Source organism: Nomascus leucogenys, chromosome 2 (assembly GCF_006542625.1).
Source record: "Nomascus leucogenys isolate Asia chromosome 2, Asia_NLE_v1, whole genome shotgun sequence".
Classification (NCBI taxonomy): domain Eukaryota; kingdom Metazoa; phylum Chordata; class Mammalia; order Primates; family Hylobatidae; genus Nomascus; species Nomascus leucogenys.
Genome location: NC_044382.1, coordinates 6470538 through 6484969, shown reverse-complemented (window position 1 = coordinate 6484969; position 14432 = coordinate 6470538). Strand labels below are relative to the sequence as shown.

The following is a 14432-nucleotide window of genomic DNA, read 5'->3' as shown; positions in this document are numbered from 1 at the left end:
CACCATCTATGAAGCAGAGCACGCCCTCGTTAGACACCAACTCTGTGGGAGCCTTGATCTTGGACTTCCCAGCCTCCAAACTATGAGAAATAAAATGTTTATTGTTTGCAAGCCACCCAGCCTATGGTATTTTGTTATGGCAGCCCGAATGAGCCACGCCCCCAAATGCTATTGCAGATCTGGCCAGGCCCTGGCCCATACCCACTTCCCAAATCCAATGACCACTGGGTTTGAGGAGGCAACAGTAGAGGCCAGATCTGTCGTGCCCAACACAGTAGTCACCAGCCACATGTCACTATCAAGCACCTGACATGTGGCCAGTGCAGATGGACATGTGCCATAAGTGCAACGCCCACCAATTTCAAAGACTTCACATGAAAAAGAATATAACACATTGCTTTAATTCTGCATTTATAACATGCTGAAGTGATAAATATACCATTAAAATTCATTTCCCTGTTTTTCCTCTGGTTTGAATGAGGTGACTAGGAAACCTGCCATTGCCTGTATAATGGACAATGCCATTGTCCAACTCCCTTGGACAGCATCATTGGCCCAGACACAGAAGGGACCAACTTATCTGTTTTTGTTCTGTTTTGTTTTGTTTTGTTTTGTTGAGACAGAGTCTTGCTCTGTTGCCCAGGCGGGAGTGCAATGATGCTTTCTCAGCTCACTGCAACCTCTGCCTCCCAGGGTTCAGGTGATTCTCCTGCCTCAGCCTCCCAAGTAGCTGGGACTACAGGCATGCGCCACCACGCCCGGCTAATTTTTGTATTTTTAGTAGAGACGAAGTTTCACCATGTTGGCCAGGCTGGTCTCCAACTCCTGACCTCAGGTGATCCACCTGCCTCGGCCTCCCAAAGTGCTGGGATTACAGGTGTGAGCCACCATGCCCAGCCCAGGATCAAATTATCTGATACTTACAGAGAAGACAGAAATCTGGGATTTTCTGTGAAATCTCTTCATTTAAAAATACTGACAATCAAGTCAAATTTGGTTCAACCCCCGTGGGGGCCACACCGTGTGGCCCCATCCTCAGACCACATTAGGCCCCCACATCAGGCCCAACGGCCAGCAGTCAGCAACCTCAGGCGTCTCATGGGCCAGCCTCTCTCCTGGCCTGGACTTCCTTCCCTCCACCTTATCACCAACCTGCCTGCCGTACCAGGTGAAAGCTTCCCCGCTCTTGGCTGGCTGCCTGTTTATCCCTGTACAACTCTCATCTCAGGCAGCACCTTCCTGTCTCCTCCCCTGCGACACACGGGAAGCAGCAGGGGAGGCCGCCTTCTTACCCTGAGCACCTACTGTGGCCAACTGGATACCCGCTGTGTGAGCTACTCAGGCAATTCTCACAGTAGCTCCCGCGGGTGTAGTCAGTCCCACTGTACTCATGGGGAAGCTGAGGGAGGCTGAGACAAGCCACTTGCCTGAAAGGACACAGTGGCTAAATGGCACAGCCAGGATGCAAACCCTGGCTTCTCTGACTGAAAGGCCCAACTCTTTCATTGCACACCCAGAGACCTGACAGAGGAGGTCAACAAATACAGTCTGCCGGGCTGAATAAAGGAACGCTCGTCTGCACAAGACAGTGGTTCTCTGCTGGAGCCATTATGCCTCCCTCCCCCATGCAGCATGTGGCAACGTCTGGGGACACTTTTGGTTGCCACAACTGCAAGGAGGCGTTCTGGCATCCAGTGGGTTGAAGCCAGGGATCCTGCGGAACACCGTATAATGCACAGGACAGCTCCATAACAAAGAACGACCCTGCCCGAAATGCCAGTAGTGCCAGGTGAGGAAGTGCTGGTATGAGGGCTGTGCTGTCAACACTGAGGGATTGATTCCTGCCTTGTCCCTAAAGTCGTAGTGGAGGGTCAGGAGCTTCTCCATCTGACACCAAGAGCATCGATCATAACACCTCATCGTCATTTCCTGAGCCCTTCCTGGGTGAGAATCAGATGCTAAACACATCACCTCCTCAACTCCTCTCAGCCCTGTGGCCAACTCCATTTTGCAGACACAAGATTCAGGTTGAGAGGAGGAGGTGGTCACCTATTTGGGGTTCAGATAGGGCCAGGACTGGGACACAGATCCTACTGAACCCCAAATCTCTTCCCTTCACCACCACCCTGTTCCACCACCCTCAGCAGCAGAGGGCCTGAGAGTGACCACCCAGGGCTGTTCCGGGGGCTATGGGGTGACAGCCTCTGGAGAGTCCCCCTAGTCTAGGTAACCTCAGGAGGCCAGGCCACGGGAGAGTCCTAGGTGGAGGGCGGGTCCATCCGTTTGTTTCAATCCCTTCCCCCGCAGCTTGCTTTCGCATCAGCCAAAAAAAATTCCCACAACGGCCAGTGCGAAATCAGACCCGCAGGGCTGCGGGCAGGGCCCCACGCAGAAGCCGGGCCCCCTTGAAGGGCGTTATCCACAGGAAGTTCAGACCCCCTTGGATGCGAGCTCAGTCAGGAGTCAGAAACCCACTCACAATAGCATGGACTTGGGTTTAAAAATACTTGGCTGAGCGGAAACAAGGTTACTGCCTGGGGCCAGATCTCTTTCCGGAGGAGGAGGGGAGGACTGAGACCTTCCCCATCCCCAGAGGAAGTGGAAACCCAAGCTTTCAAACTAGCAGGCAGGAGAGGAGGTGAAAGGAGAAGGCTCTGGCTCAGGGATGGGCAAGAAGGCCTGGGAGGGCTCCTACCTCACTTAAACTGAGCTTCCTCTCAACCAGGCGGGGAGGGCAGAATGTCACATCACTCCTAAAGCCAGCACACAGCAGAGGCACCTAAGCTCTGAGCAGCAGCTGCTAACGCCCGCTGTGCACTTGAGGGGTCTAAGAGGACTTGGGGATTGGCCCTCAGCAATAGCAAGAGACAAAGGCGACCTGTATTAATTTATCTCATTTTATTTTTAAAATCACCCTCAAATAGGCATATGCTTTGACCTAGTAATTCCCTTTGAAAGTCCAGCCTAGGCCGGGCGTGATGGCTCACGCCTGTAATCCCAGCAGTTTGGGAGGCCCAGGTGGGCAGATCACCAGAAGTCAGGAGTTCAAGACCAGCCTGGCCATGGCAAAATCTCGTCTCTACTAAAAAATACAAAAATTAGCCGGGCATGGTGGCGAGCGCCTGTAATCCCAGCTACTTGGGAGGCCAAGGCAGGAGAATCACTTGAACCTGGGAGGCAGAGGTTGCAATGAGCCGAGATCATGCCACTGCACTCCAGCCTGGGCGACAGAGCAAGACTTTGTCTCAAGAAAGAAAGTCTAGCCTAAAAAGTAAATTAAAATACAGCAACGGCCAGGTGCAGTGGCTCACGCCTGTAATCTCACCACTTTGGGAGGCCGAGGCAGGCGGATCACTTGAGGTCAGGAGTTCAAGACCAGCCTGGCCAACATGGTGAAACCCCATCTCTACTAAAAATACAAAAAAAAAAAAAAAAATTAGCTGGGCGTGGTGGCGCACACCTGTAATCCCAGCTACTCGGGAGGCTGAGGCAGGAGAATCACTTGAACCCAGGAAGCAGAGGTTTCAGTGAGCTGAGATTGCACCACTGCACTCCAGCCTGGGTGACAGAGTGAGACTCTGTCTAAAATAAAATAAAATAAAATAAAATACAGCAAGAACTCTACAAAGCTGTTCATTAAGATACAGTCGACTCTGTGAGAACCCTTATTTTGAACCTGCCAACTTTGCTCCAACACCATTGACATACGAGGGAGTGATTCTGCTATAATGCTAAGGTCGTGTTTGGTTATGTATAGAAACAGCAAGTGAACGCCGCAGATGAATGCAGAAAACTGCACTCAGCTGACTCAGGTGTTGAAGGAATGCACAAAACACACAGGCACACACCTCTGACATCCATCAACCACCTCTGAGCCACACCCATGTGCATCTGCCATCAGATTGCACACACACCTCTTTCCACAGCGCCCTACACTGCTGCCTTCCCAGCACCCACATCCATCCATGTGGTGCATCTTTTTTCAGGTAAAATGCCTACTTACCGCAGCATGTGCGTATTTCTTCTCCATGTAACTTGCGTAAAACTGTACTACTGATTTTTAGATTCTGAACTTTTTTTAAAAGATGCCACTGATGAAGTTTTAAGTGCTGTGCCCTCAACCCCATTCTTCCCATAAGGCCTCTAGTTTTTACTGCATGATTTTGCATAGCTCTGTGATTTTTACGAAGGCATAATTGTCTTCTATTACGTATTAAGTAAAGCGTCTAGCACAGTGCCTGGCATACGATTATTTAATCTATTTTAATTTTTTTTTTTTTTTGAGACAGAGTCTCGCTCTGTCACTCAGGCTGGAGAACAGTGATACAATCTCGGCTTACTGCAGCCTCCACCTCCCAGGTTCAAGCGATTCCCCTGCCTCACCCTCCCTGAGTAGCTGGGATTACAGGCGCCCACCACTCTGCCAGGCTAATTTTTGTATTTTTAGTAGAGAGGGGGTTTTGCCATGTTGGCCAGGCTGGTCTTGAACTCCTGACCCTCGGGAGGTGGAGGTTGCAGTGAGCCAAGCTCACGCCATTGCACTCCAGCCTGGGTGACAGAGCAAGACTCTGTCTAAAAGAAAAAAAAGAAATAAAACACTACAGATACATACGATTAGAACCAAGCAGGAAAAAAAAATTCACCACAACATCAAAAGTGTAGAAGGAAATACATCAAAATGTCAACAGACATTGATGGAACCTAGAGTAATTTTTTTCTTTTTAATTGTTGCTATTTGTTTGGTAAACTCCCAGTTTTGCAAAATAATAAATCTTTTAAAAGTTTAAAAAGGCCGGGCTCGGTGGCTCACGCCTGTAATCCCAGCACTTTGGGAGGCTGAGGCGTGCGGATCACAAGGTCAGGAGTTCAAGACCAGCCTGGCCAGCATGGTAAAACCCCGTCTCTACTAAAAATACAAAAATTAGCCGGGTGTGGTGGTGTGCACCTGTAATCCCAGCTACTTGGGAGGCTGAGGCAGGAGAATTGCTTGAACCTGGAAAGCAGAGGTTGCGGTGAGCTGAGATCGCACCATTGCACTCCAGCCTGGGCGACAGAGCTAGACTCTGTCTCGAAAAAAAAAAAAAAGCTTAGAAACAACAAAAAATCAAAACCAAAGCAATTTTCTATTTTTTGTTTCGTTTTGTTTTGAGCCAGGGTCTCAGGGTCTCATTCTGTTGCCCAGGCTGGAATGCAGAGGCGTGAGTGCAGTGGCTCACCGCAACCTCTGCCTCCCAGGCTCCAGCGATCCTCCCACCTCAGCCTCCTGAATAGCTGGGACCACAGGCGCATGTCACCATGCCCAGCTAATTTTTTTTTTTTTTTTTTGAGACGGAGTTTCCCTCTTTCACCCAGGCTGGTTTGCAGTGGCATGATCTCGGCTCATTGCAACCTCTACCTTCCAATTTCAAGCGATTCTCCTGCCTCAGCCTCCGGAGTAGCTGGGATTACAGGCACCCACCACCACGCCTGGCTAATTTTTGTATTTTCAGTAGAGATGGGGTTTCACCATATTGTCCATGCTGGTCTTGAACTCCTGACCTTGTGATCCACCCAACTTAGCCTCCCAAAGTGCCGAGATTACAGGTGTGAGCCACCGCGCCCGGACAATTTTTTGTATTTTTGGTGGAGATGGGGTTTCGTCATGTTGCTCAGGCTGGAAAAGCAATTTCTAAGGAGGATACCAGGCTCAGTGGCTCATACCTGTAATCCTAGCACTTTGGATGGCTGAGGCAGGAGGATCACTTGAGCCTAGGAGTTCAAGACCAACCTGGACAATATAGCGAGACCCCATCTCTACAAAAAATTTAAAAATTAGCCAGGTGTGGTGGCGTGTGCCTGTAGTCCCAGCTACTCTGGAGGCTGAGACAGGAGGATCCCTTGAGCCCAGGAGTTTGAGGCTGAAGTGAGCAATGATGGTGCCGCTGCACTCCAGTCCTTGTGACAGAGTAAGAGATTGTCTCTGAAAACAAACAAAAAGAAGCAGAAAAATCATCTCAGCCTGCAAGCCAGCTCCTTTCATTTCTCCATGTTCCCTGTCCACATTGTGTGCATGCGTACCTGTGTTGCCTGCTGCTATGACAGCAGGCACACCCGGCTAAAGCCAGCTTTTTCCACTCAACCTATCACTTTTTCCCCTTTCTACCTCCTCTTCAAAATGAAGATTATTTTCAGTGATAAGAATTTTGAAACCATATAGCTTATAAACTTTACTTTGTATTTTTTTTTTTTTTTTTTGAGACAGAGTCTCACTCTGTTGTCCAGGCTGGAGTGCACAATCTCACAGATTGTCCAGGCACAATCTCTGCTCTCTGCAACCTCTGCCTCCCAGGTTCAAGCAATTCTCCTGCCTCAGCCTCCCGAGTAGCTGGGATTACAGGTTTACAGGCATGTGCCACCACGCCCAGCTAATTTTTTGTATTTTTAGTAGAGATGGGGTTTTACCATGTTGGCCAGGCTGGTCTTGAGCTCCTGACGTCAAGTGATCCACCAGCCTCTGGCCTCCCAATGTGCTGGGATTACAGTCTACTTTGTATTCTAATTAACTAGGAATGGTTTTCTTTTGAAACCAATTTGCATTCACATAGGCATTGAATGAGAATGAGCTTGACTTTGCACAAAATCAATCCTATCCTCCTCTTTTTCTCCTGAGGCAGACAGATTAAGGCTTATCAGGGAGGGGAGGAAAAAAAGAGGTTTGATATCTCGGAGACTGCTAATGTGAAGATTCATCAGGAAATCTGGAGTCAGAGAGTCCTCTCCTGACACTGTTGACAAATTCAGACTTCCAAGGCCCAGAAAGACCTCAGGAAGCCTTCAACACTTAGGCTGTCAGAAGAAAAACAGTGCTACTGGCAATCCCTCCTCAGCTCCCTGCCAACTGCTTTCTCAGGTGCCGTGTCAAAATGCAATCTCTGGTTCCAGCCATAAAACCAAGATGGAATTTTTGGTTTGGGTTACTTTAGTGACCAGGCCAGGGAACAACCAAGTGGGCAGGAGTCGTGGTCCTTGATTAGAGGGGTCTTTAGTAAAAGCAATACCTGCTTCGACTTTAAGCAGGAGGGGTGAGTAAAAAGCACCTCTCGAGTAGGCAGCCTGGGTGACAGGGATCTCTGACCCAGGATGGGTCTTCCTTAGCTGGTGACTAAGGAAAAAGGGTTCAACTGAAGCCCAGAGCCCTGGGTTCTAGTCCCTTCTCTTCTCTGGGCACCGGGGCACATGGGGTTGGCTTAGGTCAGAGGGGTACATGCTAAGCCATGTAGGTAACAGAATAGATTGTTCAGGTCTATCAGCAATCACACAGCTCTCTTGGTCTGGCTCACCCTTAATTAAGAGAAAATCGTAGATTCAGAGATAGGGGGAGAGGGCTGTGGTGGAGCCACCTCACAACTTTGAGAATTAAAGTCACTTTTTGTTTTTGTTGTTGTTGTTTTTGAGATGGAGTCTCCCTCTGTCCCCCAGGCTCGAGTGCAGTGGCACGATCTCAGCTCACTGCAACCTCCGCCTCATGGGTTCAAGCAATTCTCAGAGGCCTCAGCCTCTCGAGTAGCTGGGATTATAGGGCATGCGCCACCACACCCGGCTAATTTTTTATTTTTTTATTTTTAGTAAAGGTGGGGTTTCACCATGTTGCCCCAGCTGGTCTCAAACTCCTAACCTCAAGTGATCCGCCCACCTTGGCCTCCTGAAGTGCTAGGATTACAGGTGTGAGCCACAGAGCCTGGCCCTGGAGTCATTTTTTTAAAAACTGACTTTCCACATGCTTTGGAGAACCAAGAGGAGACAGTATGGATTGTGAATTGGATGAGCTCCTTTGTATGAAACTTTCAGAGTAGCAGGGGAGTCTTAAGGACTAAAGCAGGAGGAAACACAACTGAAAATGACAACGGGAAATCTTACCAGCATAAAAGCAAAGTTCTGCATTTAAGTTTAAAGGAAGATGAACCCTATGAAGCCAGGATACATTGCGGGGAAGGGGACAAGAATGCAATTGAAAGCCCCTAACGGAGAAAAAAAAAACCTATATGCTTGTTTTGTTTTGTTTTTGAGACGGAGTCTCGCTGTGTCGCCAGGCTGGAGTGCAGTGGTGCTATCTCAGCTCACTGCACCCTCCGCCTCCCTGGTTCAAACGATTCTGTCGCCTCAGCCTCCTGAGAAGCTGGGATTACAGGCACGCATCACCATGCCTGGCTAATTTCTGTATTTTCAGTAGAGACGGGGTTTCACCATGTTGGCCAGGATGGTCTCAATCTCCTGACCTCATGATCTGCCTGCTTCAGCCTCCCAAAGTGCTAGGATTACAGGCGTGAGCCACCACGCCCGGCCCAAAAAACCTGTATGTTTAGCATACGCTAAAAACACCAACTGAACCTTCTGGAGAAAGTGGGTCCTGTGGTGAGCTGACCACAGGGGTCCAGCTGCCCTCGAGGTAGTCAGAGCACAGCTACAGGAGCAGGCTCTGTCTAAGGCAGTCAAGGACATTGGCAGTGCCCAGGCAGAGCTGCGAGGCTGAGGATCATTCTCTGGTGCCACTAGGAAGAAGATGCAGCTCTGAGGAGAGTAAAGAAAAGATGTGCTGAGGAGAGGGTGAGCTGGCTGCCCTCAAATATGGGCAAGGCCCCCAGGCAAAGGAGGACAGCAAGTCAGGGCAGTCAAAAAGCGCTGCCTCTCGGATCACAAGACCTCTCCCCACTCCGTAACAGGAAGTGTGGGCTCAGAGGGGAGGTGGCAAGGAAACAAAAGAGGCACCAGGTCAGGCAGGGTGGCTCACGCCTGTAATCCCAACACTTTGGGAGGCTGAAACGAGCTGACTTCATGAGCTCAGGAGTTCATGACAAGCCTGGGCAACGTGGCGAAACCCCACCTCCACAAAAAATACAAAAATTAGCCGGGCTGTGGTGTGCACCTGTAGACCTAGCTACTCCGAAGGCTGAGGCAGGAGAATCGCTTGAGCCCAGGAGGCAGAGGCTGCAGTGAGCCAAGATCGCACCACTGCACTCCAGACTGAGCAACAGAGGGAAACCCTGTCTCAAAAAAAAGAAAAGAAAAAAGAAAAACTGCCACCACTCCAAGCCTCTAGGACAGTACTTCTCAAACCTATTTGCTTAGGAATCACTTGGGATCTTATTAAAACGTAGACTCTAATTCAGCAGGTCGGGGCTGGGCCTGAGATTGTTCACTTCTAACAAGCTCCCAAATGATGCTATTATAACACCGGTCATCTAGGAACTACTTCGGTAACTAGGCGATAGACCACTTTCACGTCAGGGGAGATGGCTGGAGAAGCCTTCTCTGTGGTCCAGCCTCATAGAACGGCAATCCTAGGGTCAGAGTGGCCTACAAGCTGCAGGAGCCCCAAGGAGGATAGTGGCTTAGAAAAGAGGTGCTCTCCCGGAGGTATACACCAATTTAACAAGTGGGAGTCTCCCAGTAAAAGCTTTCTTAGTGGAAAGCGGGGAGTCAAGCTGTAGGTGTTGGCTCCCTAAAACAACTCACCACCTCAGAATTAGCTCCCAGGAGCAGAAACCAATGTCCTGCTGCCACACTTCTCTAGACTCAATCAGCTCTGCCCCACCCACTCCACAAAAGCTCTCTGCCGCGTCTTCCTCTAGGGGAGAGGTGACTGCAGGCTGGGAGACTCCCGAGCTGTGACTCAGACCGACGGAATCAAATCTGTTCCCCGAGGCTCAGCATTCACCAGATCCTGACCTCCCCTCTGCCCACTCCCAACCCACCTTTCCAAGCCCCACCTCTCAGTCCATGGGCCACCCCTCGCCCACCCCACTTCCCTGTCTCTGGCTCATCTTCAGATGTGTCCCTAGCTCCCAACCCTTCCAAGCGCAGCCGAGTTTCTCGGTCCACATCGCCTCGATATTCCCACAGCATCTGTGTGGTCTCTTTAAAAAAAAAAAAGTGTGCCCGTATCGCCGTTTTACGGAACGTCCCTGGAAGGTCCCTCGAGTGGCCCTCTCGGATGCTGAGGTCCTGTCAACGCCCCTTTGTCTCCCCGTGCGGCACCGTGCGCAGTGCGGGACACACAGGAAGTGTTCCGAAACAGGGCTAGGGTGGGGGCGGCAACCGTGCCCGGAGGGGGCGCCCAGAGCGCAGGGACTCGGCCGGGCCGCGTGATGTTCCCCCCAAAAAACAAGAGTCACCGGGATGAGGGCCAGGGACCCCGAATTCAGGGCCGGGCAGCCCTCGGAGCCGCAGCCAGGCTGGCCGGGTGCGGGGCAGGCATCCCTTCCTTCCGGAGCCCCTCGACGCGCGTCCGGCCACCCACCTCAGCGCCCTCACCTTGTAAACCTTGCCGAAGGCGCCGTCGCCCAGCTCGCCCACGATCTCCCACACCTCGTTGGGGTCCAGGTCGCGGCGGACGTGCTCATATTCGCGGGACTTTCTCTTCTCGAAGGTAGACAGGCGCAGGATGCGGCGGAAATTGGCAAAAGCCATGGCCGGGGGCGCGGTGCCGGCTCGGGCTCGGGCTCGGGCTCGGGCTCGGGCTGTGGCTTCGGCGGCCGCGAGGAGGAGGAGGAGGAGGAGTTGGAGGACGCCGCGTCTCTCGGGGTTTTCCCCAGACCCGCCCTTCCCCGCAGCCCGACCTCGGTCAAGTGTGCCCTGGGCAGCGCCGCGCCGGGAGCACCCGGAACCGCGCAGGCGGCGGCGTCCCCGCCTCCGCCCTGTCCGGTCCCCGGGGCCGCCTCCCTTGTGCCGGCCCCGCAGCCCCCGCCCGGCCCAGCCCTGCCTGCGAGAGCCTCGGACCCGTTCCGGGGGACCGTCCCCGCGCCCGCCCACCGGCCCGGCTCCACCTGCCGCTCCCCGGCAGAGCCCCGGGACCCCCTAATTGGCTGCGGGCGCTCCCCGGCTCCGCCCGTCGCCGCAGGGCACTCTGGAAACTGTAGTCCCCGCACACCACCCTCCGCGAGCTGCGGGCCGGGCTTTGGGGAAGCTTCGGGGACCGCTCTGTGGGACCGTTCATGGACTCAGGAGCCCGCCCGCCGCGCCGCGTGGCTCCCAAAACTTTTGTGGGAGCAAGCGGGACGGCGACTTGGCATTTCGCGAGAGCCCACGGATCGTTGTCAGCGCCCAGAAGGCGAACCTGCACTCTTCATTTAATCCTCCCGCAGCTATCCCGCTAGGCTGCCCTCGCCCCCACTTTTCCGATGGGGACGCCGGCGGGCGAGGGCACTCGTCCCGGGCACACACGCTGGCTGCCCGTCTGCTGCGGGTTCCTCGGCGCGGTGCTGCCTCCTAGTGTGCGACGGGCAACGCCGGTGCAGCCGCGGCCAGTCCCTGCAGGGCCCGGCTTCCCAGCGCGGTCCTTTCCAGGGGCTCCCCGTCCGCGATCCACAAACCTGCCAGGATTAGAGGGCTGGGAGAAAGAGCTCCTTTGGCACTGATTTATCTTATGTTTCATGATGGATTTGCAGATGTATTTGCATATTAAATAAAAACTTTATTCTAATTTTTAATTTCCTAGTTTCAAAAAAGATGAGCGCACTACATACAGATCAAACTAAAGTCTTCTTTGAGCACCTTCATTCTCGATCCTGGCTACTTGAGTCACTTCACTGCTACTGTTGCCTGTTTGTCCTATAGACGGTTATAACATGCTTTTACCTGAATCTAAGGAGAGTGCTGGGGGGCGGGCAGTCTGCAAGGGCTTATTATTTGGACCCTGTGTCATAAGCAAGTTGAGTCTTCACGAATGTCACACTTAAATAGCTCCAACCCCAGAGAACGGCTGTGTTGAGGTGTTTTCGCCCCATCCTCGGTGCTTTGTTCGAAAATATCCCTTGAGCAGTGTGCAAACACCAAGCATGGTTTTCCACTGGAAAAGCCAGCTAAAGAAGCCTGCGATGCTGGTAGTGGTCGGCGCAGAGGGTGTCCTGACTAAAGCTTGCTAAGCCGCTCAGAATGTTTCCACAGCTGCAGGAGTACCTGGAATTGTAGAGGGTCTTTAAAAGAAGGAAATGCCGCTCATCGCTGACCGTTCTCATTGAGTCAGGCGCTGTCTGAACCTCCCAAAACATGCTGAAAGGCAGGTCTTTCATTTGTTTCAGACCATTTGGCCAACTGTACGAAGGGGGTGGGGAGACCAAGAGGGTTACTTCCATACTAGGAGATGAAGGCTCTGACTCCCCGAAAGCTGTAGGCCTGGAGGGCTCTGACCAGCTCTGAGAGCTCCAGAAAAGCAAACAAGCGAGAGAAAGAGAGAGAGAGAGGAAAGAGAAGAAAGAAAAAGAAAGGAAAGAAAGAGAGAGAAAGGAAAGAAAAAGAAAGAAAGAAAGGAAGGAAAGGAAGGAAGGAAGGAAGGAAGGAAGGAAGGAAGGAAGGAAGGAAGAAAGAAAAAGAAAGAAAGAAAGAAAGAAAGAAGAAAGAAAGAAAGAAGAAAGAAAAATAGGGAAAGGAAAGAAAGAAAGGAAAGGAAGAGAAGGAGAGAGAAAGAGAGAGAGAAAGAGGGAGGGAGGGAAGGAAAGAAGGAAGGGAGGGAGGGAGGAAGGAAGGGAAAGAAAAATGGAGAGGTTCATTCATTGGATAACATTAAGTGAGAAGCCAGACACAAAAGGCCCTGTGTTCTATAGATTTCCATTTATATGAAATGTCTAGAAAAGGCAAATCCATACAGACAGAAAGTAGATTAATGGTTGCCTGGAGCTGGATGTGAAATGGGAATTAACTGTACATGAACAATACACAGTCTAATTGGGGTGATGAAAATGTCCTAAAACTGCACAATGGTGACAATTTCATAATTTGGTAAATTTGCCAAAAATAACTGAATTTTAAACTTTCATTTTTGTAAATGGATGAATTTTATGTGTAAATTATACCTCAATAGCACTGTAAGAAATACATTGAGGTTCAATAGAATCAAAGCTACTTCTTTGAAATAACTAATTGACAAGTCCAGTCAAAGAAAAAGAAAAAAAGGGTCGGGCACGGTGGCTCACACCTGTAATCCCAGCACTTTGGGAGGCCAAGCTGGGTGGATCACCTGAGGTTAGGAGTTCAAGACCAGCCTGGCCAACATGGCAAAACCCCAGCTCTACGAAAAATACAAAACTTAGCCCGGCGGGGTGGTGCACGCCTGTAATCCAAGCTACTTGGGAGGCTGAAGCAGAAGAATCACTTGAACCCAGAAGATGGAGGTTGCAGTGAGCCGAGGTCATACCATTGCAGTCCAGCCTGAGCAACAGAGCAAGACTCCGTCTCAAAAAAAAAAATAAGAAAAAAAAATTGGTGAAAGAAAGAAATATTCACTGGAAGAAATAAAAATGAAAAGAAAACATAATATTAGATACTGTAGATATTTTGATAATCATAAAGTGATATTTTAGACAAATTTATGTGAATAAATGTTTTAATTTACATAAAATGGGTAATTATTGAGAAGAAAATATAAATGATAGGTAAAAGATAAATAATTTCAATAAGAAATAAAAACCTAAATAAACTAGTAACCAATAAAGAAATCAAATCAAGAATCAGGCCGGGCACAGTGGCTCATGCCTGTAATCCCAGCACTTTGGGAGGCTGAGGCGGGTGAATCACCTGAGGTCAGGAGTTCAAGACCAGCCTGGGCAACATGGTGAAACCCCGTCTCTACTAAAAATAAAAAAATTAGTGGGGGCCGGGCGCGGTGGCTCACGCTTGTAATCCCAGCACTTTGGGAGGCCGAGGCGGGCGGATCACGAGGTCAGGAGATCGAGACCACGGTGAAACCCCATCTCTACTAAAAATACAAAAAATTTAGCCGGGCGTGGTGGCGGGCGCCTGTAGTCCCAGCTACTCGGAGAGGCTGAGGCAGGAGAATGGCGTGAACCCGGGAGGCGGAGCTTGCAGTGAGCCGAGATCGCGCCACTGCACTCCAGCCTGGGCGACAGAGCGAGACTCCGTCTCAAAAAAAAAAAAAAAAAAAAAAAAATTAGTGGGGTGTGGTGGTGCGTGCCTGCGGTCCCAGCTAGTCATGAGACTCAGGCACAAAAATCCCTTCAACCTAGGAGACAGAGGTTGCAGCGAGCCGAGATCACACCACTGCACTTGAACCTGGGCAACAGAGTGAGACTCGCTGTCTCAAAACAAAACCAACCAAACAAAAGCCCAAAAAAAAAAACAACAAAAATCAAGAATCAAAAGCTTGTTCTTGCTGAAAGACATTAGTCTGTGTGGTTTTACAAATAATTTCTTTCTTTATATACATTATTTTAAAAGATAGAAAATGAAGGAAATCTGCCAATTTATTTTATAAGATGAGTTTTACTATTACTAGGTAACGACAGTAAAAGAAAATTGTAAGCCAGGCGCAGTGGCTTTCACCTGTAATTCCAGCACTTTGCGAGGCTGAGGTGAGAGAATCACTTGAGCCCAGGAGTTCGATACCAGCCAGGGCTAAAAAGTGAGACCCTGTTTCTACAAAAAGTCAAAAAATTAGCCAG

General features: G+C 50.5%; 1 protein-coding gene across 1 annotated transcript in view; it reads right to left on the bottom strand.

Moving 5' to 3' along the window:
- Nucleotides 1-10809, bottom strand: part of STK10 (serine/threonine kinase 10) — a 144111-nt gene extending 133302 nt beyond the window's left edge. Inside the window, exon 1 of the mRNA XM_030825107.1 lies at nucleotides 10291-10809. Within this exon, the coding sequence (XP_030680967.1) occupies nucleotides 10291-10446 (156 nt within the window). The 5' untranslated portion in view covers nucleotides 10447-10809. The remainder of the gene's footprint in view (nucleotides 1-10290) is intronic.
- Nucleotides 10810-14432: the final 3623 nt, after the last annotated feature.